General features: G+C 35.5%; 1 protein-coding gene across 22 annotated transcripts in view; it reads left to right on the plus strand.

Annotated features, from left to right (window-relative positions):
* LARP4 (La ribonucleoprotein 4) overlaps positions 1-16,371 on the plus strand; it is a 170,654-nt gene extending 154,283 nt beyond the window's left edge. For all 22 annotated transcript variants that reach the window (XM_070621274.1, XM_070621279.1, XM_070621265.1 and 19 more), the window contains 6 exons: positions 2,884-3,096; positions 3,634-3,682; positions 6,188-6,349; positions 10,355-10,479; positions 10,583-10,751; positions 11,901-16,371. In XM_070621274.1, coding sequence (XP_070477375.1) covers positions 2,884-3,096; positions 3,634-3,682; positions 6,188-6,349; positions 10,355-10,479; positions 10,583-10,751; positions 11,901-12,239 — 1,057 coding nt within the window. In that variant the 3' untranslated portion in view covers positions 12,240-16,371. The remainder of the gene's footprint in view (positions 1-2,883; positions 3,097-3,633; positions 3,683-6,187; positions 6,350-10,354; positions 10,480-10,582; positions 10,752-11,900) is intronic.
* The last annotated feature ends 11,184 nt before the right edge of the window (positions 16,372-27,555 follow it).

Below are 27,555 nucleotides of genomic sequence, written 5' to 3' on the forward strand. Positions count from 1 at the left end.
CATTGGCAGCAGATGTTAGCTTAGGGCTAATCTTCCTCAAAAAAAAAAAAGAAAAAGAAAAGAAATAGTACTTTTGTGGGCCATCCCCAGTGGCCTAGTGGTTAAGCTTGGCACATTCTGCTTTGGCAGCCTGAGTTCAGTTCCTGGGAGCACACCTACACCACTAGTCTGTCAGTGGCAATGCTGTGGCAGTGGCTCGCATACAAAAACAGGAAGATTGCAATAGATGTTAGCTCAGGGAGACTCTTCCTCAGCAAAAAAAAGAGAAAAGAAATAGTACCTTTGTAAAAATATGTATCTGTTGATTTCACATTGTTTTGAAAGTGTGAATTTTGCTTTAAACGGTTAAGTGGAATAGGTATCTTGTTATGAGGTAGACCAAAACCAACTTTTAGTGACTAACTAAATGTACTAGTGTTAGCAGATGCATGACTTAAAAAATACATGAAATGGGTCATGGTATTTTATTATTACTTGTTTTTGTCTGCTGTGCTTTCTTGGTGAAATTGCAACAAGAAAGCCAAGAATGACAGTCAAATCATCTTTGCTTTATAAGGAGTTATACCTATGGTTTTGAAGATACAGGGCAGTTGTATAATTTTGCTTGTTATTCAAAACCACTCGTGTACAATTCTATTCTATATATTTGACCAATACAGATTGTTGTTAACTTTTAGTTACAGAAATAATACATGAATACTTTCTTCTTATAAAAATGCAAATATTATGAATGAAACTAAAGAGCTTTTTGACTACCAACCCAAATCCCTGTTTCCTTCTTGCTTCTAAGAAGTGACCGGTGCCAGAGCTTTATTTTTAAGTTATTAGTCAAGGAGAAAGTAACTTTTAGAGAGCCCTTTTGCAGTTTATTATATTAACCTTGTAACAGCCCAATGATGATCACTAGACCTACTAAGAGAGAATAGGACTAACTTTCAGAAGTCTGGGCATTTTTCTATCTTTCATACTTTGTCTTTCTGTCACTTTACTTCTTCCTTTCTGTCTTTTATCACTTATTTCTTTCATCATTCTTTTGTTCTTTTGCCTGGACTGAGATTGTTAAGTCCCTCTCAGTGAAAGGTTAAGATTATGAGATCTGAGGGCTGTTTAAATCTAATAACTTGTCTGTTAGGTGTATTGAAATGTAATGAGAAAATTTAGGTGAATGGTATCTTCTGAACAGATACGTAAACAGCGTATCTTTCTCATGAGGTTGTTTTCAGATGTGATGGATAACATAAATATTTTGAAAATTATTTCATGTTAGTTGACATACTCTAATTTTCATTGCTGTTAAAAATCTACGTTGTGACTAAAGTAATTATCTGGAAAAGTATCATCTTATATGAAACTCAGCCCAGTGTTATAGCCTGATTTTTATCTTTAAAAGTTTTCATAATAGTAACAATTTTTTATGTTCTGTAAAGAGTAAAGTAGGATTGGGGCTGGCCCCGTGGCCGAGTGGTTAAGTTCGCGCGCTCCGCTGCAGGCGGCCCAGTGCTTCGTTAGTTCGAATCCTGGGCGCGGACATGGCACTGCTCATCAAACCACGCTGAGGCAGCGTCCCACATGCCACAACTAGAAGAACCCACAACGAAGAATACACAACTATGTACCGGGGGGCTTTGGGGAGAGAAAGGAAAAAAATAAAATCTTTAAAAAAAAAATAAATAAAAAAAATAAAAAAAAAAAAGAGTAAAGTAGGATAGCTGGAGCTGCTGTTGGAATTAATGTTTAGTTGTTGGGCTTATAGTTATTATGAGATTTTAACTACCTATTCAGAGAACCAAGAATTGGCAATGTGTTATTAATATTATAAATTTGTAACCATGAAAATAGACTAAAAAATAGAGTACATAAACTGCAAATGAGAGGCTAAATATAAATCTCTTCCTTCCTTGTTTAATCTTTTTAGAGCCAAGATCCTCAGTTGCTTGGGCTTACTTTAGATGTTTTCACTATTGATTAAACTGCATCCTCTGTCCTTTTCCTAAGCTTCATCTGCTTACACATTTTTGGAGAGTTGGGTGCTTATACACATCACCCAAAATTAAAAAGCTACTTTTGTTAGAAGTGGTTTTCTGTTTTGTTTTTTTGTTTTTACCAGATTCTATACTTTAATTCATGAAGTCAAGCCAGGTCTTAGTTGCATTACATTTTCCTAGTTTTTTGTCCCACATGTGGGTCATTGAAAAGCTAATTTCATTTAATGAGGGATGCTTAGTAAGATGCTGGGATTTTAGTATATTCCACTGTTTCTCACTCTTTTTTTATTGTCGCTTTCCTAAAGAACCTTTTTAGACTTTTTTTTCTAAGTTCCCCCTTGGAAATTTAATATGAGAGATTATTTTATATATCTCTCTATGTAATGGATGTAGACCTGTGCTTTATACATCAAATGACTAAGATTAAGATTCCACCACCAACCCCCTAAGAACCAAGTTTTACTCCCTTTGAGGGTGATGTTACCCCTTTGAAAAATGCATGGCATAGCCTCATTAATAAGCTTAAAGCCTGGCGGATTTAGATGTGTCAAGACTGCAGCTGGTGTTAAAGAAATTAACTGAAATCCTAGTTAAATTCTGTATACTGTGGTAGAACTAGCTTTATCTTCAGGAACTTGGGATCTTCTCCCAAATCTCTCCAAACAACTGTTTTTGATGTAAAAATCCTTTGCCTTTTAAAAGTAATCCATCTGGGATATGAAAGGGTTTACGTTTTTGCAACATGACTCTTTTATGTTTAACTTAATTTATGGAAAATCAGAATACAGCAGAAGGCAATTTTTAACTTGGGCTATTCAGAGTATCTGCCATTAAGAGGAAAGATTTTCTGTCTGTCTTGATTTATCCTTTCATGTATGTGATCTTATATTTCTTACAGTGTGAAGCCTCATTTTAGGTCATCAAGTGGTTCAGAACAGTCAACAGAGGGCTCTGTGTCTTTGGGGGATGGACCATTAAACAGATCTGGTTCAAGGAACTTTCCAACTGAACGGCATAACCCTACAGTAACAGGGCATCAGGAGCAAAGCTACCTTCCAAAAGAGACTCCTGCTTTGCAGATGGAACAGAATGGGGACTATGGTAGGGGCAGGTAAGGAAATAAGACAATAAATATGAGGGGGAGAAAAGGTATATGAAAATTCTTTGGTCATGTGAATATTTGAAGACCCATGATCTAGTGATTTTGTTTTAACTTAATTATTGGTGTATGGTTATGCTAAATAAATGCGTTGTTCACATAATATGAATTAGTAGTTTTTCATAATTATTGAGAAATTTAGTGTCCATTTGGATATAGCTCTGAGTCAGAGGTTTATAAAGTTATTCTGAAGTTCTTTATAGTTCCTTGAGGAAAGAATAACTTAGAAAGATTTCTAAGATCCCATCTGCATTATAGTTTCAATTTGGTGGTGGTGGTGGTGGTGGTCCTGGTAGTAGGTGAAGTTTTCTGCAGATTAGCTCAGGATCCCTTCAGAAGAATATGTATTTATCTTTTTAATAGTAATGGAGATTCAGAAAGTACAGATACTCAAAACAGAAATTCACCCATCTTTGATAGAATATATATATTTGAAGAAACTTATGAGTTGTCCCTCCCACTGTCCCCTTTTCTTGTCATTGTTAAAAGGAGAACTCTTTTCCGAGGTCGAAGACGACGAGAAGATGACAGGATGCCAGTAAGTATTTTTTACCTCCAATTATCTCTGTTGAGTTTTGGGTGTTTTTTTATGATTTACTATGGCATTGACTTGTGTTCTGTCTTTCCTTTCTGGGTTTTTGTTTTATTGCATATAGTTTTTGGCAAAGATAAATAGAGCCTGTGCTTGACCCTGAAATATCACCACCACTCACCCTTAAAGCACACATATAGTTAGGGATTTGACCTGTGTTGGTCACTTTTTAAAAAATTACTTGAATACCTAATATAGTCACATGGTTTAAAAATCAAAAATATGAAAATATTCCTTGAAAAATTTGACTATTAATGGACATTTAAGTAGTTTCAATCTTTCGATCTTACAAACAGTACTATTCCAAACATTGCAATGATAACCTCATACAACCATCATTTGCTTTGTGTGCAATAATATCTGAAGAAGAATCCTTAGAAGTGGAATTTCTGGGTCACAGTGCAATAAGTTGTTGCCAAATAGCTTTCTTTGGGGGTTGTGCTGATTTTTCACTCCACAAACGGTAAACAACTTCCTGTTTATCTATAACCTTTCAGAGTGTATGATTTTTTTGCTGATCTGATAGGGTATATCAGTCACTTTTAAAGCTCTGTTGGATAGTATTGGAAATTGTTATACTATTTAGTAATTATTGTTTGGGGACATTTTCCTACCTGCTGCTGATTCTTATATCCACTAATCTTATAAAATCACTTATAAATAAAAAAAAATTTATAGTTCTAGACATGTTCTTATTTGAATCTTAACTTACCTAGCCTCAAATTATTCATATTTTTGTTCTTTGTGGTTTGTTCATGGTGAATATATGCCGTTTCTTAACTGGGGGCAAAAAAGGAGTCGAGGAATAAAAATGGCATAGGAAGACATGGAGGTCTTAAGAAAATCCTGCCTGGAATTTACAGCTATATTGTAAATGTGTAATGTAATGCTTATTTTACATATATAAGTAGTATACATATAGGATACTATATGTACATATAATATATCACATGCGTAAGTAGTGAAAAGGTAACTGTTTTCAAAGAATAAAACGTCTTGCAGTTTAACACAGAATAGTACTTAAGGCAAACTGCGAACCTTTTAAAACAGTGTTGTTTTTCATTTATAGCTTTCTATACCATGGGCAGCCCTGAGACTTCAGGCAACAACTTTTTTAGGACACCATTGTCATAGTCCACGTGAATCCTCAGGTGGCCCTGAACAATGCAAGAGAGGAGAGTTTAGGTTTGAGGTCTATTTAATATGTTGAAAATTTCCAGACTGAGGATTGATGGTTGGGGTGAAGAGAAAGGAGACAGGCATGCTTTCCAGTAGGAAGGGCAGGGTGGAGGTGCCATTGTACAGGAGGGAGACCTTAGCTGTGGAGATAAAATTTAGGATTTGTAAGCTTACACGTAGTAAATTAAAGTCATAAAAGTTATATGAGATCATGTAGGGGACTCTGTAGAGTGAGTGATAAAAATTAGGGCAGGATGGAACCTTGGGGAACATAGTAGCTTTGGGCCAAAAAAATGACATTATTCATTATGTTGTTTGAAGTAGTCAAGTGAAATCTGAGTGGAGATAGCTGATAGGCAAATGGATGTCTGGGTTTCAGGTAAAGGTCTGGGCTGAAAATATTTAAAGTGTACAATTCAATGATTTTTGGTGAATTTTCAGAGTTGTGCAGCCAAAAAGTAAAAAAGATTGATTTAAGTGTTGTTTGCATATAGGTAGTCATTGAAGCCGTGGATAATGAATATCACACAGGAAGAGTATGGAAAGTGAGAAGAGTAGTAACTATATAACATCAAAAAGAGTGGGCAGGGAGAGAAGAGCACACATGATTGTCAGATCTGAGAATCAAGAGATATAGATATCACAGAAGGTGAGAGAGGAATGAGCTCCCAAGGGAAAAAAGGTTTACTATGCCAAATGCTGTAGTGAGGTCAGGGGGAAAAAAGAGTCCCTCAGATTTTGCATTGTGGAACTATTGGTGACTTGTCAAAGCAGTTTTAGTGGAGTGATGAGTACAAAGGTGAGGAAGTAGAGGGAGGGGTAAAACAAGTGAGAGGCTTGTCAGGATAGGGAGAGTGGTAGGTGGAAGGGAAAGATGAGATTTTCAAGGAAGGATATTGTTCACTCTTGAGACTGTATGGAAAGAGAAAAGAAGCTGACAAATTTAGATCAGGTAGGGTTTTTTGTTTTTATTTTTGTTATGGAAGTGGGTACAGCAAATTTAAAAAGCAAAGAATAGTGGAGATTGGTTATGAGGCTTAAGGAGTGTGGCAAAGCGTGCACAAGAAACAGGAGAAGGAGCTGACTAATGATAAGTAAGATTGATAAAGACTAGTGAGAGCTCAACTGAGATGAGAAGCCAGGAATTTATAGGGGAACAATTCTGTGCGTTAGGGTGGAGTTTTGTTTGTTTCTTGCAGCTTGCGGCTTCTGTGATACAGGACTAGAGAATGAGATAGGCGTGTGACCTGTTTTATGATTTGTGTCTTTTAGAGACCCCATCCTTCAACAGCTGAAGCAAAGGCTCCAACACCAAAGTTTGACTTATTAGCCTCAAATTTTCCTCCTTTACCTGGAAGTTCATCAAGAACGCCAGGTGAACTCGTTTTGGAGAGTAGGATGTCTGATGTTGTTAAAGGTGTCTACAAAGAAAAGGTAAACATTGAAGCATCCAGTCTTTTCCCTTATGGGACCATATTTAGCCTTCGTTTTTAGGATTATTATTTAAAATTTTGTTTGCACTTCATATGCATTTCTATCATAGTTGTTATGGAATTTTCAGTATACTTTGACTATTGTAAAAAGATTTATGATAAAGCTACACAGGGTCAATAAAATGTTTCTTTGCTTTTGCATGTCTTTCTATCAGTCAGCTCAGCTTGGTAGAACTCATTGATGCAAATTGAATGGAAAGTGTCATTTCCACTTAAGTGCCTATAATTAACCAATGATGCACATGAGTTCAGTAAAGTACAGCTAGTGTAGTAAACTCAGTCTTTCAGATAATGAGAGTTGAAGTCAAAAGGTAGGGATACCCCATCCTACAATATTTTTGAGTGTAGACCTCCATCCATATGCTAAATCCTCATGCCACACAAATTTTTCTCATTTTCTACCACTTTTTTTCTAATTCAACTTTTATTTTTATTTTAATCATTCATGTACATAGTTTATGTAGGCTTATATTGAAAAATAGTAGTCCCCTGCACCCACTTTCAGCTCTAGCTTTTTCTCCTGACATTTATCCCTGTATTTCTAATTAACATGGTTATAACTGCTGTTTCTTGACTTTTCAATTTTAGATGTTGTCTGTTGACTTTCTATTCTAGAAGCTAAGGATTTAGCTCTCTTAAACCAACATACTTTTCACATCCTCCCAGTATATTGTATTTCATCATATCTAGGATACCATCAGTTATAAGGCACCCCATTATTTTAGTATTACTAAAAAAGTGAAAAGAATTGCTGGTTAGACAAGGACATGCCATCATTTGTAAGTCACATCTCAGTATTACATATTTTTTCATGACTCAGCATCATAGTGTACTATTATTTCTCCCTTCTCATACTTTCTTTGGCCTTCTGCACAGCTGTCTTCCTGGGACTTCCCTTCACCATCATCCTGGGAATTTTCCTTATTCTCCTTTGTTGCATCCCATCCTTTCCTTACTCTTGTCTTACTTTCGCCTATCAGGGTGGGTCATATCTTTCCCGAGCTTCCTGAATAAGTGGTTTTTAGTATAAATTTCTTGAGATCTTGCATTCTGAAAATGTTTTTCTGTTCTCACACTTGGATCAGTAATTCTGTAGAATTCTCTCTTAGAAATCATTTTCCCTTGAAATTTTGAAGGTATTTCGCTGTCTTCCCTTGTTTAAAAAAATTATGCAGTATTGTAGTTATTTCGTCAATTCTAAGATAGACTTTTTCCACATTTGAAAATGAGGATGTCTTATAGTTAAAAGCTATTATAGTTTAAAGGACAGTGGTTTTTTTTAGTAGTATAGTAAAGTAAGTGTGTTTTACAATTGATGGCTTCTCAAATTTGGTGAGATCTGATACACACATACATATGTTTTTAAAGAAGAATAATAAAGTGTACTTCCCCCTGTTACCTCATCCCACAATTGTGGACTATGAACATCACCAGTATCTTAGCAGTGCCATGTTTCTCCCCTCCCTATTTACGGTTCTTGCTATTCTTCTCCTTTCTCCCCCTCAGAGATAAACATTGTCGTGACTTTGCAGTAATAATTTTTTGCTTTTCTTTATAGTTTTACCTTTCTGGGCTGGGAAACTTTTTCTGTAAAGGGCCAGATAGTAAATATTTTAGACTTTGTGATCCATATGCTATTAGATTTTGTTTGTTTTTAAACCCTTTAAAAACTTACAAACCATTCTTAGCTCTTAGGCCGTAACCAGCATAAGTCACAGGCTGGATTTGGCCAGCAGGCCTTGATTTACCAACCCCTAACCTAGACAATGTATTGTTGAGTGTGCCTGGTTTTGAACACTGCATAGGTGGAATTGTACAGTGTGTATTCTTCTGTTACTTCTTTTGTTCTATATTGTTTCAAAGTTATCACTGTTGATACAGATGACTAGTTCAGTTTGCACTGTTGTATAGTATTCTAAGAATATAACATTTATTCATTCATTCTACTGTTGATGGACATTTGAGCTGTTTTTGTCTGTTTGCCATTATAAGCAGTAACTGCTATGAATGTTCAAACCTTGTGTTCATGTGAGCAAGAACATTTCTAGGTTATATACATAGTGGAATTGATGAGTGATAGAGCATGTTCTTTTAAAATTTAATTACTATTGAGGTTAAGTATCTTTTCATGTTTATTGGCCATATGAGTTTCTTCTTTTGTAAAGAGTCTTTCAGGTGTTTGGTACATTTTTTCTCTTGGGTTATCTCTTACAGATTTTTTAATGCATTTTGGATACTGATCCCTATCACTTATGTATATTACTAATAATTGTTTTCAGTTTAGTGTTTGTGGGTGAAATTTAGTTCTTAATTTTAATATGGTCATATTTATCAGTCTTCCCTTTCTGGTTTTTTCTTTTTATCTCTTGCTTAGGTAATGATCTAACTTCCAGAGATTCTTTTCAGAAACCTATGGTTCTGATTTGTGATCCTCCTGTGGCCTGTTTTTCCCTCTCTGGTGGCTCTCAGGATTTTTTATTCATCCCTGGTATTCTGTGAAGTTTCATGATGATATGTCTTGCTATGACTCCTTTTTTATTCATTGCACTGGATGCTTGGTGGACCCTTTCAATCTGGAAACTCATGTCCTTCCATGATGTAAGATTTTCCTGTGTTATCTCTTTGATAAATACTTCACCTCTTCTTTACTCTCTTTCTTGAACTCTTAATTTGATATTAGACCTTGTAGGTTGAACTTCTGATTTTCTTGTTTTGGCTTTCCTAAATTTTTTTTAACATTGGCACCTGAGCTAACATCTGTTGACAACCTTCTTTTTTCTCTTCTTCTTCTTCTCCTCCCCAGAGCCCCCAGTACATAGTCGTATATTCTAGTTGTAGGTCCTTCTGGTTGTGCTATGTAGGATGCTGCCCTGATGTGGCCCCATGAGCGGTGCCATGTCTGCGCCCAGGATCCAAACCGGCGAAACCCTGGGCCACCGAAGCAGAGCGTGCGAACCCAACCACTCGGCCATGGGGCCAGCCCCTTGGCTTTCCTAATTTTTGTCTTTGTACTTGTCTATATTTTCTACAAAGTTTTACTGAATATTACCTTTTAAACCTATTGAAATTTTTATTTCTTTAATCAATGTTAATTTCTAAAGCTCTTGTTTTTCTTTTTTTAAATTTTGGTAAAATACACATAACATAAAATTTACCATCTTAATCATTGTTAGGTGTGTACAGTTCAGTAGTGTTAAGTACATTCATATTGTTGTGCAGCCAAACTCTTCGTCTTGCAAAACTAAAATGCTGTATCCATTAAATAGCAACTCCCATTTCCCCGCTTCCCTCAGCCCCTGGCAATCACCATTCTACTTTGTCTGTATGAATTTGACTACTCTAGGTACCTCATATAAGTGGAATCATACAGTATTGTCCTTTTGTGACTTACTTATTTCACTTAGCATAATGTCCTCAAGGTTCATCTGTTGTTGTAGCATGTGTCAGTATTTCATTCCTTTCATTGCACCCTAATATTTCATTGTATGGATATAGACCACATTTTGTTTATCCGTTCACCAGTTGATGAACTTTTAGATGGTTCCTACTTTTTGGCTATTATGAATAATGCTACTATGCACATTTGTATATAAGTTTTTGTGTAGACATGTGTTTTCTCTTGGGTATATACCCAAGAGTGTATTTGCTGGGTAACTGGTTTAACTTTTTGAGGAATTGCCAGACTATTTTCCAAAGTGGCTGCACCGTTTTACATTGCTACCTTTAGTGTATGAAAGTTTCAAAATCTCCATATCATTGCTAACATTTCTTACTGCCTGTCTTATTGATTATAACCATCCTAGTGAATGTGAAGTAGATTTCATTGTAGTTTTCCCTCCTGGCTAATGATGTTGAGCATCTTCTTATGTGCTTATTGGCCATTTGTGTGTCCTCTTTGGAGAAGTGTCTTTATAATTGCAATTTTGAAATATATTTTTACTTTAAGGATAATGAAGAGTTGAGAGTTAGTTGCCCAGTGCCTGCGGAGGATGAACAGACAGACTGTTCCTCTGCGCAGCAACTCAGTATGAGTACCAGTCCTCCATGCACAGCTGAGCTCCCAGCATTAAGGTACAAGTTTCAATATAGAAGATCTTCCACATTAAAGTTATTTTTTCTTCTGATCACTTGCCCAGCTGTTTCTAAGCCTAATGTCAAACTCTTTTTTCCTTAGCATAACTCAGCAAGAAAAAGATCTAATAGAGGATTCCACTGTTCAGAAGGATGTTCCCAACCAGACAACTGTACCAGTTTCTTCTCCAAGTACTGCAAAGCCATCGAGGACAAATACTGCTTCACCGTGTAATAGTAACATAAATGCAGCTGTAGCTGTTGCCCTACAGGTAACTTAATGAATTTAGTTTATGTGAGGAAAAAAAATAATACATTAAATAATAAGAAATTATTTTTTTCACATACCTCTTTGCTAGAGTAGAGTTATTTGGAAATAACCCAAACTGGGGCTGCCTGCAGCAAAAAGAAGCTAAAGGAGTTTAAAGTCACTCCAAAGAAATGGGAAACTAGCAGTGTTGAGGGAATGAAGAAGTTACTATTCGTTCCGTTTCTTCTAGTTGCTTTTTTTCTGGTCATGTGGCTAAGGGAAAATTTTATTCAAGTGATGATGAATGTATCATTTTGGGTCAGTGTAAAGAGGCCTTGAAACCTTTTTGTATGATGCTTTACAAGTCTATGAAACTCATGAGGGGCCACTCCCATTTTTTATTCAGTTCCCAGAGTCATTTTTGTAATTACGAAAATACAGAAAAGCAGGAGAAAAACACAAAATTTACCTATAATCCTTTCACTCACCATAGCATTTTGATACAGCTGTTGCTTTTTTCTAGGTTAAGAACATTTTATCTTGTCCTTTAATGATAATAATAATAATAAAATAGAATCGCAGCTATGAATTATTGAATGCCTACCATATGCTAGGACCGGTGCTAAGACTTTACGTGCCTTTTCCCATTCTCACAAGACTCCTATTGTCCCCTTTTTTCAGATGAGGTATTTAAGACTTTTAATTCGTCTTACGTTAATATATTATTTGTTTCCAACTGCTCTGCTGAGATTCTTGTGGAGTCCCTCTTGGGGTTCTTTGCAGCCAGGGAAGAGAGAATGGTCCTATTTTACTCCATCATATGGATGTACCATTATTAATTAAATCTATCTTTACTTGTTAGACATTTAGGTTGTTTCTAGTTTTTATCATCACTATAAACAATGTTGATACGAACATCCTTCAAATAAATTGTTCAAGTGAAATTATTGTATCATACGTAAATTGCCAGGGCTTTTTATTTTTTTCAACAGATGTATTTCTTTTAAAGATTTTATCAGTATACTTCAATAGCAGTGTGTATGAGATTACCTGTTGCCCTTTCCTAGAAGATAACTTGCTGGTTTACTTGTGGTTAACATTATCCTTTTTGTATTTTATTATTTAGAGAACATGTACCATAATTTTTTTGTTTCTTGTCTTGACTTCAAAGGAACCCCGAAAGCTAAGTTATGCTGAAGTGTGCCAGAAACCCCCTAAAGAGCCATCTCCAGTTCTTGTGCAGCCATTACGAGAACTTCGCTCCAATGTAGTGTCTCCCACCAAAAATGAAGAGAATGGAACTCCTGAGAAGTCCATTGAGAAACCGCATGAGAAGCCAGAAGCAAGGGCTAGTAAGGATTATGCTGGCTTCCGAGGCAATACCATTCCCAGGGGAGCAGCTGGAAAAATCAGGGAACAGAGACGCCAGTTTGGCCATAGGGCTATACCTCAGGGAGTGACTCGACGTAATGGCAAAGAGCAATATGTGCCACCCAGATCACCAAAGTAAAACAAACAAACAAACAAAACTATTCAGAAACTTCTCTCTTCCCATTAAACTTGAGCCGTGGCTGTATTGAACTGTTTTGGAGGGGAGGGGATAGCCAGGAAGTTTCGAAACGGGAGAAAGTACGTCCTTAAATCATTATGGATTTTGGAGTTGTGAACAGTAGAATCCCAAAATTCATCTCTAACGTGATTTTAAAATGCTGGAGGATTCCAATCAGTATAAATATATATATATATGTATACATATATAAAAATATAATTTTTCTATTTTTGTTTTTGATTTTAATTTGCAGAGATCTTCTGCCTGGAATCAATTTTGAGGGTTCAGATTTAGCTTGGGGAAAAAACATATTACGCATCCTTCAGTATAGGGGATGAGGGAGTGAGAGAAAATATTTTTTGAAGAAACATTTCTGTAAAATTAGAAATTACTTTTTTTAATCTATTTAAAGTTTGGCTTGGAGAATGCCGTCTCTGCCTATATGGCCTTGTGTTGCAAAGCAGATCAGTGGCTGGGGTGCCTGTCATGGTATGAGTGTGTGCAGGAGTGATTGAAGCCAAATCTCTTGTCGTGTTAGTAAATGATTTGAAAACTGAATGTAATACGTGAGTAGATTTTTTTCCCAGTTTGAAATTTAGTCTGTCTTTCTGACCTTACTGATATTTCCTTCAACATGCTGTTAAACTCTGATTGTGCTTCAAGCTGTGACTACCAATCAGTTTGAAACTTGAGGAAAGAATGGAGGTCATTCAAAAAACTGAAAATTTGTCTTATTTTAGATCTGAGTGGACAGGTCAGATGGACTGCAGAGATTTAACTGCCCTGTGATTTACCCCCTCCCCCCTGCCAAAATAGGAAACAATTTTTTCTTTGTTACTTGGTTTGTTACTCTCTGTTCTTTGACTACACACCCCCAAAAGCAAAATATCCAACCACCTACAGAACTGTATGTTTCTAACTGCCTTGACCAGTCTAGTCAAATCCTATAACTGTTCTAAATTTCTGAATCAAACATTGAAGTATTTTACTCTTCTCTTCATGTGTTTAGAACTTTAGGTCCCAGAATGGTAGGGCACGAATGACTCTACAGTAATTTATTTGTGTTGGTGTTAAAAATGAGACATTGTAACTGATTCTTAAAGTGTTAAATAGTGTAGAAGTAAAAAAAAAAATTTTCTAAAGGCTTAATTTGAGGGCAACTTTTTTCTGTTTACAATGTATTTATCACTTTCCTTCCCTTTCTCAAAAAGAAAAAACACAGAAACAGACCTAGCAAATCACAAGATTTTTGAGTTAAGGTGAGAAAGATAGTTGAAGAAAATTAATACATAATTTCTCAGTGAATAAAGTTGTAGCTCTCATATTAAATAGGCAAGTTTACATGCTGGTGTTTAGAAAATGGCTAAAAATATTAAAAACCATGTTGCATTAATCTGTTTTTAAGTCATACCATTTTCAGAGTTCTATGTAAGGTGAGGTTTTCTTTTATTTTTTTAGGGATAGTTTGTAATAGTAATAACTGTCCCTTATGTTAGTGAATTTACATATGTACAAATTGAAACTGTAAATTGTGAACACTGGAAAGCACCATTGTGACATAGAGTAAACATCTTAGTAATATATAAAATGAATGTAAATGGAGGTTAAAATTACATTACTGTGAAATTCATCTTCCAACTCTAAGTTAAGCTTTGGAGAATTTGTATTAGTAGGTAACTGTTCAGAGCTTTGAAAACACTGCATATTTCTGTACAAGCCAGAATTACCATTTCTTTGTAACTTATTGTTCAGCTTGGCAATTGTTTTTGATTTGGTGGAGTGATAACATGGTATAATATATTTAAGCAGTTTGAAACTATTGATTTCTACACACTATTTTTTAAAATCATCTGCTAGATGAAACATACAATAAAACTACCTGTGCTGAAATTTGGGGGAAGTTTAGGTCCTTAAAAAAAAAGTATTAATAATCATTGGCTACATCTATGATAAAAGTGCTCATTTTGGTTTACTTAGATAATGCTGCAGTTGGTGGAAATGATAAACATTTAAAGTGTTAACACTCTGTGAATGCATTGGATTTAAGAGAATAAACATTTTATAAAACTCACTTGGTAAGGATTATAAACTTAATTATTGCACTTAAAATGAAACCTTAGTTTTTTTATAATGTGTCACACAAGTATGCTGGTATTACTGTATGCTTGTTTGACTTACTTTTAGTCCACTCAACTTCTAAAAACTAAATGTTCTAATTGAAACACAAGAAAAGAGTCTTTTTGAAGAAAGCAAGTGTGTTCTTGCTTTTGCCCAACGTGTTATTGAAAGTAGAAATTTAATTTAAGGATATGACCATTTTTTGATTTCTTATAAAATACAGTTTTAAATTTTCCTCATTACAGCTAATAGTTCCCATTTTGATGGGATGTATAGGGAAGAATAAATATGTGTGTGTGTATGTGTATATATATAATATATATATATTCACAGTATCTATTTAGCATTTATTTTATTACAGCAGATTTAAGGTTTCTATCTAAATGATGCCTGTGAGTTGTGTGAAACATTACTCTGTAACTGATGAGGTTTGGGTGTTCATTGTAGTTCAACTATTTATTTGTTTCTTTAGAAGGAGGTATTTAAATGTCAAATTTTTCTCTTCATCTTTATGACTTAACACTTCCTTGGGTTGTTGGAGGCTAAAAGTAGATACAAATGATGTTGAGTATATGGTACAGTGATCTTCTGCCATAGTTCTTACTGCATGAAGAGAACAAGAGCCACATAAGTTCATCACCTTGCGTTTCATAGAGAAGGTATATAGAGATACTGTAAAACCTGTCTCCCTTTTCTATCTTGATAATTAAGGTTTTCATGATATCTAGTAATCTGAGTGATTTCTTTTTTGCAAATATAGATACTGGCATTCAAAAGAATTGATCCATCTAAATTTTTTCAACTGGATTTTGGAAGAAGAAAAGATCTTTCAGTGATATGGGTTTATTGTTATTCTTGGCATCTTACGTACTCAATTTGCATGTGATCAAATGACATGCAGATTTTTTATCTATTTTTGGTTCCTAAAATTAAGGTAGCTTGAATATTGTTTAACATTCCTTTTTCTTTTTAAGTAACCAGGTTGGCTTTGCAGAAGGCTTAATGATGGAGTATTAGCATCTGCTGGAGCAGAAAATAGTATTTAAAGGTTACTGAACACTTTTTCAGTTTTATTAGTTATGGCCTTAATATTTAGTCTTTTGGCTTACATGTCCACTGGTTTTACTTTGACACAGTTGAACAGCACTGGGACTAAGTCTGATATTTGTGTTGGCCGTGTATATTAACCATACTTTAAAAGTACCCATTTTGTTTGTTTTTACAGGAAAGATAAAATGCAAGTGGACAATATATTCCTTTTGAGGGTTTTTTATGAATTCTTAACTGCAATATATGATGGGTTTTTTCCTAATTTTTTATATTTCCTTACAATTTGGTGACCATTGATTTAATTTTAGGCTCTTTGGTATATGCTAATTTAGCTAGTCTGGGCTTCCAAGGAGATACGTAGACATTTCAGTTTTCATTAGCTGAATGAAGACATTTTAAAAAGTTGAGAGAGAATTTGTTTTCAAGGTGAGTAAATTTTCTTTCAAAATTCATCCATTTATTAAGTAACTTAAAGTTTATTTTTAAAAGCTGAGAACTTTTTATGAGTTGTTGCCTAGACGATTCCTAAAAGTACGATTCAGATATCAGCAGGCTATGTATAAAATAAAATGGTTTTATTTTCCTTTTGCAACACAAAACACTGATTAGTATATAAATATAGAAACGTCCACATCAACATTGATTTTTTTTCGTTGCATAATCCAAGTGTCCCTTGAGTGTAACATCTCTTAAATGTTCAGGATTGGGGGTCAAAACCAGTCATCTGGCTTCTATTTTGTCCATTGCTTAGGTTTGTTCCTGTTGTCAAAACTGTCCCCCCTCCCAAATGGTGTGGCATATGCTCATGCATATTATGTTAAAATGAGTACATCCTTGTATTTGTATTTTTGTTTTCAACATTGCCAAGGTGCTATGGGAAATTAAAGTAACACAAAATTAGAAAAAATAAAATTATTAAAAAGCAGGACTGGTTTCCTTTTCTCCAGGTGGTTTATGTCTAATGACTACTTGCATTTACCTTTTGATAATTTATATATTGCCCACTCTCTGGTTTCATCACTATCCTGGTCTCAGCTGTTTTTTTTGTTTTGTTTTGGGGAGCAGGTGCGAGATGTGTGATATTTCCTCTGTAAAGTGAAGGCAGAGAGCTGGAAGATTCAGCTTTATGATTTTGGGGTTTTCTTGAATTCTTTCAGTGTTAGAAGAAGTTATTAAAGGGGGAAAAATCATACGACAGTGTGCAGCTTTAAGGACTTTGCCTACATCGGGCAGATTATGGCCTGGCTTGAGTATGTCTAGGCTTTTAAACTTTTATTTCCAAGAGAAAACCACTGGGTTACCTTTACCTTTTCAACCACATCTTTGCTTTGATTCTGTCAAACCCTAGAGCTAAAGAGTTTGGGAAGCTTTTTAAGGGGAAAGTTCTCTGGGAAATTTAAATGAGTCTTTTGATTTTCTTTTTCTTTCACTATGATAAGGCAAAAATAGAGTTGTGAATTTCTGGCTTTTTAACAGCTGGTATCTAAATGTGACAACTCAACTTTTATTTCATAGCTATTATGCCACAGTTCATTCTTGAAATGTCTAGTTAGGATGAACTTTTTTTTGATAGTGGAAATCTAAGTCTTTTAAATATTTCAAATTAGATTTTCTAATTCTCAAAAATAGTCAGGAATATTTACTGTTCTACCAAATTATGTGATATGAGTATGTTTGTAAATAATATACATTCAGGTAACATTTAATATAAACATTCACTTGGATAATTACTTAGGTCATTAGCGTAGCCTTTTAAACAGCTCATGAATAGTTATTTATCTTCATGAAGATAGCTAATATCAGCAAAGTGGTCCCAGTAATAACAGGTTTACAGGGGTTATGTGCTAACAAAGCCTTAGAGCCTTATATCAGTGTGTTCATAAGTTTATTTTGCCAAGAGAGTGGGGTGCATAACTTAAATTTCTTTATTATGAGAGGAACATGGTGTAATTGTGTATTCTTTTTTGTGGATTAATAAACTGGTGAACTTATTAGGCTTTTGAGTTTGTATTTAAAATGAACGGATTTGTCAAGAGTCTCATCACTGAGATACACATTCTATATTTAACTATACCTTGTTAGAAAATATTAACCTAAATATGTCTCCAAGTTTAAATTTCAATTATATGCCTGGAAGCTTTTAATGAAAAGCTTACCTGTTACTGCTAAAAGATTGTGAATTTCCTTAAAAGTCTTTGGAATGAAAACTATCAAGGGTATCTTTTTTTTGTATGAGGTTTTAAAGGAACTGAAATGTTTTCACTTTCTTCATAAGGCTCCCAAATAAGGATCTTCATTTTCTTCGTGTTGTGGGAAGGAGCAAGCTACCTAAAGGCTATTTTTAAAAACTGATGTTGGGTAGCTGTTCTTCAGATCTTTAAAGCTGCTGTACTTCTCTGCTGTTCTCTTTGTATACCTGCTGTATCAGACTTAATGAACCATAGTAGGACTCCAGCCTCCCTATAGCATTATGTAGGCTGTTATTTATCTTTACACACTTGTATTTTGAATGATGCGTCTAAGTTACAATTTTGCTGTTTTGCATTCCAAATTCTGTTCATACAGTACCAGTAACTATGACCTCTACCTGTCAAAACTGAAGATGTTGATTTAGCATTGGAGTTAATCATGATGAGTGAAGTATTCATTCAGCCAGTTATTATATGCTGTGTTCTAGGCAGTATGCTAGGCAGCAAAAATAGATAAGATTCCTGCCTGTATGGTGCTTAGCATGAAATAGTCATAAGTAATTGCAAAATTAGACTGGTAGCAAATATGAAAGCTGAAATCAGACAATCTATGTGGTTGGAGTGGGAGATGGTGCAGGGATAGAATGATTCCCTGAGAAACAGCACAGATAGCTGAAAAATTAGGAGTTAACTAGGTGAACAGGAGGAGGGTGTTTCAGATGAGAAAACAATCTGTACCTCCCACCTTAAGATGTGTTGGCAGAATTGTAGGGTCCTGCAGATACAGCATGGGGCGGGGGTGCAGAAACATTGTTCCATTCTCCAAGCTAAGGCTGGAGAAAGAGCTAAGAGCCGGGCTCCTAGGATTTGAAATTTGTGCATTATGGAGAACAGATGGGAGACCAGTTAGGTTATACCTGATGATGGTACAGTTGGAGCAAAGTGGATGATTGAGAAACATTTAGGAACAGGACTTGAATGCATTAGATATGGAGGAAGAGAGGACAGTATCAAAAATGACACATGAATTTTGGTTTTGTAATTGGATGGAAGTTTGTGCCATTCACCATGATTGGATACACTGGCAAAGAATCTTATCTGGGAAGGGAGATATGAGTACAGTTTTGAGATGGTTATGCTTATTTTTGCAAGATTTCTGATAATCCTAACAGTGAAGTGCAAAACAATAGTAAATGCCAAACTAAAATAATACTAAAATAAAATCATTCCTTTTAAATCCAAAAGTCATAGTGCATCTCTAGTGTAGAGTGGTTTTCATTAGATTACATTTTCTTTCAGTTAATTTTAAAAGCTAATGTTCCAGTCAAGGCTAAAACTTACTCGGTTTGTGTTTGCTCCTATTTCTCTGTCTTAATTGTTGGTACCTTAATCCCAGTCATCATCCTCTCTCCCACCTGGACAGTTCTCGAGGCCAGAACTATTGTGCTAAGCACTTAACATGATTTCATTCAAGACTTAGTGTTTCCAGTCCTCACCGATAACATCTGTCACATATTGGAGAGGAATAAAAAGTGTTAAGCTTATCATGACTGTTTATTACCTCTACAATAAACATTTTCCTTGTTATCAGCTTGCCAATTTTCTATCTGTAGATTCCTAAAAGACAATTCATACCTGCCTCAGCAAACCACTTGTGTCCTGGAAATCATGTAACACATCCAGAAACATGGTTTAAAGGTGGAATTTGAATGTCCATCAAACTTTTCCCCCTACCTTCTTGAATGAAATTCTAGGGTTCCCATAGCTGTAGTCAACTCGGCTACTAATTTTGGTGTGGCTAGGCAGATTATTTAATTCTCTCAACTTCTTTATGTATCTGCAAATACTCTTCAAAGTTTCCAGATGTAAACCTATAAAATTAATTTTTAAAAAAGTTTTATCTTACCACTATCTTGTATTTTGTGGATGTATGGCTATTTGTGTAGCATGCTGTTTTTCATCAGTATTCAAACCTTCAGAAAATACCCACGCACTAACACTCTATGAGCTTAATTGTTCCATTCATGGCCATTTTGATTTTACGTATCTACTATAAGCCAAGATACTAGGTGCACAGGATGCTAAAATTAATGAAATTCCTACCCTTAATAACTTTAGGGTCAGGCGTTATAAACCAAAATACTACTGTAGTGTTTTGAATGCTTTGATAGTATTAGAAATACACAGGAAATAGTGGTCAGCCCTCCTGGTGGGGGAAGGCATTACCTTTCAACTTGAGTCTTGGTCAGAATGTGTTGGCTGAGTGGGCAAAGGAAGAATGGGCAGCACACTGGCAAAGAAGAGAGCAAGTAAAGGCAGAGACTTGTGACAATATGGCAAATTCATTCTAACAGCGGCATGGGTGGAGTGCAGATTTCAATAGAGTACGGCAAGAGAAAAGCTGAAGAACTTCATTTGTAGTCAAAATGTGACCAAGTATATGCTAAGAAAATGAGTTTTCACTTGATTCTCTAGGGAATGGGAAACCACCAAAAATCTTTAAGCAGAGGGTTATGGTTAGATTTGAAATTGAGAACACAATTCTAATGGTTATGTGAATAGTTTGGGAATTGTCCAGGTGAGAGAGATGTTTGGAATTAAGGGAACAGCAGTTAAGGTGGTGTGTTAGAATGAATAATTCTCTCCCACAAAGATGTCCACATCGCAATCCCCAGAACTTGTGAAAGTTACTTTATATAACAAAAGGGATTCTGTAGATAGGATTAAGGATCTTGAAATGGGAAGAGTATCCTGCATTGTCCGAGTGGGCCCAATATAATCATAAAAGTAATCATAAACAGGAGGCGGAAGATCAGACTCAGTAGTAGGAGATGTGATGGTGGAAGATAAAAGTAATGCATTTGGGGCTGGCGTGGTGGCGCAGCGGTTAAGTTCTCACGTTCCGCTTCTCAGCAGCCCAGGGTTCGCCGGTATCGGGTCCTGGGTGCGGACATGGCACCTCTTGGCACACCATGCTGTGGTAGGCATCCCACATATAAAGTAGAGGAAGATGGGCACGGATGTTAGCTCAGGGCCAGGCTTCCTCAGCAAAAAGAGGAAGACTGGCAGTAGTTAGCTCAGGGCTAATCTTCCTAGGGGAAAAAAAAAAAAATAATGCATCTATGAGCCAAGAAATGCCAGCCGCCTCTGGAAGTTGGAAGAGGCAAGGAAAAGATTCTCTCCTGGATCCTCCAGAAGGAACCAGCCCAGGCTACACCTTGATTTTAGCCCCATAAGTTTCGTTTCAGATTTCTGACCTCCAGAACTATAAGAGGATAAATGTGGTGTTCTAAACCACTACGTGTGCAGTAATTAGTAATAGCAGCGATAGGAAACTAATCAGATGGAGGAAAGGGGGCAGATATTCACGATTTTGAAGTAGAATGGATAGGATTTGGTATCTGGTTGGATGTGAGACATGTCTGGTAAAAATGAAAAATTAGAAATAAGTTACAGAATGAAAAGAGGGCTAAGTACAGAACCTTAGTAAATGCCAAAATTGGCAACATTTAAAAAAAATAACACCCATGTTTTGGCAAGGATAGGAAGAAACACCAGTTCTCTTATACTGCAATGAGAGTATAAATTGATAAAACCATTTTGAGAGCTATTTGGCTGTATTTATAGAAAGGGATGAGCACACTTTGCAATATCATGATTGCACTTCTAGGTTATATACTTGGGAAAAACTACTAGACTTTATTCATGGAAACTACAAGAACGTTGCAGCTTTTTTTTAAACTAAATTTTTTCACTGGGAAAGATTCACCCTGAGCGAACATCGGTTGCCAGTCTTCCTCTTTTTTTTTATTTTTCCCTCCACAAAGCCCCAGTACATAGTTGTATATTCTAGTTGTAAGTCCTGCTGCTGCTTCTACGTGAATGACCACCACAGTGTGGCTACTGACACACGACTGGTGTGGTTCCGTGCGCAGGAACTGAACTCAGGCCGCTGGCGTGGAGCACACTGAACTGTAACCACTAGGCAATCAGGCCTGGCTCAGCTTTTTTTTTTTTTCTTTAAACAATGAGAAGCAAAAAACTGTCCACAAACAAAATATAGTATCTTATGATGGAATGCTATATATATCACTTAAAATGAATGAAATGGAACAGCTCTTGTGTGTCAAAAGAAACGTTGACAGAGCAAGTTAGATTGACATGTAGAGGTTGATATCTTTTATTTATAGTTTTAAAATTATATGGATACATCTAGTAAAAGTATAAAAATGTACTAATATGCTTGGGAATGATACCAGCTGCAAGATGGTGGATACCTTTTAAATAATCTTTATCACCTCTCAGGCTTTTGGCTAAGATCAAGTGTAAATAATCATCTTTGGGGAAGGAGGGAGGGAGGTGAATAATGTTAGGGATGCGTGTATAGGGCTTCAAATGCATCTATAATGTCTTTAAAGTTCTGAAGCAGAAATAGGTGGTGAGGTGGGTACCCAGGTATAATTCTCCATACTTGAAAATGTTTTCAAATAAAAACAGTTTTTAAAAATATAAAAAGTAGGCTGAGGAAAAGGAGTTTCTAAATGATACTGGCATTAACTGTTCTGACAAGAGAAGCAGAAGAAAGAGATGTCAATCAATGAAGTTTAAAAAGGAGAAAATTTCAAGATGTAGAGTGTTCAAAATAAATGCCATATAAGTGAGACGAAAGAAAAGTTCATTGGATCATTTGACAGTTGGGCAGTTACTGATAACTATTACCAAACTGATTCAGTAGACTATGAGTGGAAGTCTAATAACAGGATTGAAAAGAGGTTGGAAAATAAGTAGAGGGAAGTCAGTGGCCTACTTTGTCCAGTGGTGGAGCTGGATCCAAATGCACAATCAATGTTACTCTAGCCCCTGTCTCTCTGTCTCTCCCCTTCTTCCCTCTCCCCTTTCTCCCTCACTTTTCCTTCCCAATCTGGTAGCTGCGTGTTGGCTTCTTTCTCAAATGGGTTCTCTCCATATGACAGGAAAGATTGGCCAGTAGCAGTTACATGTTTACATGGTCCTTGCAACAACTTCCAGATAAAGAAAGAATTCTCTTCCCCAGTGTCCATATAGAAAATCTTCCACATAACAGGACAAATCACCCCCAGGAGTAGGAATTCTGGGCTTTTACGATCCCCAGAGATCGTGAGACATGATACTCCTAGCATCTATTTATGAGTTAAGTAGTACCTCTTACCTGTTATTGGTAAAATTGTATTCCTTTGATTTCTGGTGAGCTTTAAAATCTTCTCGTGTTTGTTAGCCATTAGTTACTTATTTTTCCATTAGGTTGTCATTTTTTGTTGTTTACTGGTAGAGCTCTTTTATGTTCTAGATATTTCATTGTCTGTTAAATATACTGGAAATAGATTCTTATCTGTAATTTTTTACATTTTAACCTGTATATGGTGTCTTGTATTTTTAATTGCTTTTGAGGCCATATCTGTCAACCTTTTTCTATATGACATGCTTGGGAAAGCCTTTCCTATCCTGACTTTATTAAATATTTTTTCATCTATTTTCTTTTAATACTTTCATAATTTTGCTTTTTAAATTTTAGCTTTGAAATACATTGTTTATTTTGGTGCATTATGAAAAGTGTTTAACTTATTTTTTCTAAATAGTCATTTGTTCGAAAACCATTTATTGAATACTTGATCTTTTCTCCCAGATTTCTCCCATCTTTATCATAAAAGAAATTCCCAGTTATGCGTGAGTCTGTTTCTTCAATATTTATCAAATTCCTTTTATCCTAGTCCTGCACTAATAACACCCTGTTTTAACTCCTATAGCTTTTGGTATATTTTGTGATATGAAAGGGCAGATTTACTCCCATGGTTGTTTTTGTTTACAATGTCTGGCCATTCTTGTGAATTTTTTTCTTTAATATGAATTGTAGAATCGCCTAGCAAATTTTGCATTAAAAAACTGTGGTTTTTATGGATATTGCACTTATGGAAAATTTGGGGAGAAATGACTCTGCAAAAAATTATTTAGTCTTGCCACTAAAGATCATGCATGTTTGTCTTATTTTTCATCATTCAATCTTAAGTTTTACATAGATCAATCACTATGACTTTATGACTTTTGGGTTGTGAGGCTTTTAGCTTTTTAGAATGTTTTGATATATGGTCAGGCAAATCCCCCTTTTAAATTTTTATTTTTAATTTTTCTTGACCTTCCTTGAACATTTCGTCTTCTGTTTAAACTTTAGAATCAGCTTGTTCAAGTCATGATTTAGGAAATTACAATAAGATTTTGATAAAGATAGCATTGACTTTTATAGATTAATTTTTGTAATATTGATACTTTTATGATATTGAGTCTTCCCATCTGGGAATAGGTAACTATTATTTAGGTCGTTGTCATGGTCTCTTTTTTTTTTTTTTTCATTTAGGTCTTCTTTTAGATCGCTCAGTTTAGCTTTTATGGGTTTCTTCACATAAGTCTTGTACATTTCTTCTTAGGTTTATTCTTACTTATGTTTTGCTGTAAGTACGATGGGTTTTTCTTTCAATTGACTATTGCTGTAAGACAGGAAAGTTATTTTTACGTGTTGACCTAATATTAAGCCACTTTATAAAACCTTTATGATAATTCTTATAGAGCTAGACTGTAAGCTCCATGACAGTATGGACCTTTTTCAAACTCTGTATCCCTAGCACCTACAGAGTGCTTAACATGTTACATTAACTCAGTATGCTTGAGTGAATGAATGAATGCATGCAGGATAGTGTTTTAGTTGATTCTCTTGAATTTCTGAGTAGGCAATATTTCAACTATTATAATTATGAGACTTTTAGTGAAAAATTGCTCTGTAGGTTCATGTTTTGAAGTACTCTTTTTCTACATACACACCAATATTAGAAAAATAGAAAAAGATAAAATTACAAAGCTATGACCTTATGCAGAAATAAGAAATTTTTTTTGTACTTAAAAGTGTTTGGTTATGTAAATTTTTAAACATACACAGAAGTAGAACAGTATAATCAACCTGCATATTCTCATCACCCAACTTCCATTATTATTTCAGCCAATATTACTTCGTCTTTTACCCTTACCTTCTTCCCACCCAACTCCCAAGTGGATTATTATGAAGCAAATCTCAAATATACCATTTCATCCATAAATATTTGAGTATGTTTTCCCTTTAAAAAGTATTCTTTAAAGTTATATAATCACAATTCCATTACCTGATGTAAAAATATAACAATAATTCCTAAATATCTAGTGTTCAAGCTTTCCTGATCTTCAAGTTTTTTCTTTCCTTTTAAATCTCTTATTCATAGGCTCCACTTCCATGTGTTTATTTTTTGTTGATTCATTTATGATCTATGAACTTTAAATGGAACAAAAGCATAGAGTAGTGAGCATAAAGCCAAAGTTTTTGTCCTGTGGGATTTGGGGGCTAAGAATAGGCAAAATAGGCTATGAGTTTGGATCCAGCAGGTTAGTGGGAACTAAAATTGTTCTGCATGAAGGAGGGATCAAGGACCAGGCTCATTGCTTGAGACCAGGGGCTGTAGTCAGACTCCCAGGTATGAACATTGGCTTAAAAAAAAAAAAAAAAACTATTGCAACCTGACGAGAACTTAGAATTTTATACCCAGGTAAGCTATCTTTTAGGAGTAAGCCAAAATATAATTAATTAATTAATTAAAAATAAAAGTAAATTTTCAGCTACTCAAGACTAAGGGAATTTATTTTCCACATAACTTCTCTAAAATAACTATTAAGAATGTACATCAGCAAGAAAAAACAAGCCCAGAGGGAAGATGTGGGACACAAGAGAGAATGTTAAGCACAGAAATTGATAAAATGTCCTCAGAATTTAACTTGGTTATATATTTTTAAATGTTTGTATTTAAATAAAGCTAAAACTGAATTTCTAGATAATAACAAAAAAACGAAGATGGAGATTGATGAAAGAGTTAAAGCATATTTGGATTCTTGTGTTTAGGAGAAAATTTTGATTGTTGAGACTTTTTAAATAGCCACAAAAAGAATAGCAGTACAATCCGTAGCTCTCAAAACAGTCAGAATAAAGTAAAGAAGCGCTATTCAACACTTTATTAATTCAACAATAGGAAGAAAAGAAAAATCAAAGATTGGTAAACAGAAAACATTAAATAAGAAGGAAGAAATAAGTCTTAATATATCAGTAACCACATTGAATGTAAATGGATTTAACTAATTTGTTAAACAGATACATGCACTCACACAGAGGGAGGAAAGGAGAAAGGTTGGAAATAAAGGAATGAAAAAATATATTACAGCAAACACTAAATTTAAAAGGCTTGGTATAATGATAATATGACAAAAAGGATTTAAGTGAAAACATTAGAGATAAATACAAATATCATATGATAATTCAAGGAATAATCTACCAAAAAGGTGGAATAGTTTGTTGGAGGAGTTCATCAAAAAGACAGATCATGAATTTATATGCACCTAATATAAATTTCAAAACTTACTAAAAATGAAAAAAACAACTGACTTAGCAGGAATTGGCACATACTCAAAGTGGGACTTTAACATACGTATCAGAAATTGGTAAATCAGTCAGAAAAAAATTAGTATGGGTATAAATGTTTTGAATATCAATGTTAACATTAGCATTTATTTATTATTAATTATTATTTATTTTTTTGTTAGGAAGATTGGCCCTGAGCTAACAACTGTGCCAATCTTCCCCTATTTTACGTGGGATGCTGCCACAGTGGCTTGAGGAGCGGTGCTAGGTCCACTCCTGGGACCCAGGCCTGCAGACCCCAGGCCACTGAAGCAGAGTGCATGGCCTTAACCACTACACCACCAGGCCAGCACCTTAACATTAACGTTTTGACCCATGTACAAAGAGAACATTATACCCAATGGAGAATATATTTTGACTACACATGAAACATTAATAAAAATTGATCACATTTTTGATTACATAGGAAAAATGAAATTTCAATGTATTGATTTGCATTTTTTCTGATCAAAGGCAATTAAACTGAAAACAAAAAAGTAAAAAACAGTCTGGAGGAAATAGAAAACCTGAATAACTATTAACCACTAAAGAAATATTACCAGGGATGGCCTGGTGGCACTGTGGCTAAGTGCACACGTACCACTTCGGCAGCCTGGGGTTCGCCGGTTCTGATCCCGGGTGAGGACATGGCATCACTTGGCCAGCCATGCTGTGGTAGGCGTCCCACATATAAAGTAGGGGAAGATGGGCATGGATGTTAGCTCAGGGCCAGTCTTCCTCAGCAAAAAGAGGAGGATTGGCAGCAGTTAGCTCAGGGCTAATCTTCCTCAGAAAAAAAAAAAAAACCTGAAAAAAAACTTGTATAATTCATTTACATGAAATCCCATCCCGTCCCTCAAAGGGAGACAACTCCAGTATCAGGCAGCTCCCTCCTCCAGCTCCAGGTCTAGGACCTCTGGACTGTGCAATCTTCCCCTTCAGGTCTGGAGATGATTCCTAGTGGACCAGCAACCTGGAGTTACAAGGCAAGTTAACTCTTTCCAACATGTCCAATAGACCAATGGTTCTTGAGGGGTAGTCCTCACACCCAGCAGCCTCAGCATCACCAAGGAACTTGTTAGAAATGCAAATTATTGGGCTACACTCAAAACCTACAAAATCAGAAACTCTGGGTTGGCTCCAGCAACTTATGTTTTAATAACCTTTCCACACAACTCTGATGTTTGCAAAATTCGAAAACCACTGCAAAAGACTATGGTGACGAGGAAGTGTAAGTATAATAATACTCCCATTGAGAAAGGAAATGTGCAGTTGACGCTGTTCCTGAGCATATATCATGCCGTTTTCATCAGCTTTTGCCATGTAACAAACTGACAAAACTTAGTAGCTTAAAATGGCAACCATTTTTTGCTCTCGTGCGTTGCACCCTTTGGGCTGGGCTCTGCAGGGCTCACTT

The sequence above is a fragment of the Equus przewalskii genome, chromosome 5, assembly GCF_037783145.1.
Source record: "Equus przewalskii isolate Varuska chromosome 5, EquPr2, whole genome shotgun sequence".
NCBI lineage: Eukaryota > Metazoa > Chordata > Mammalia > Perissodactyla > Equidae > Equus > Equus przewalskii.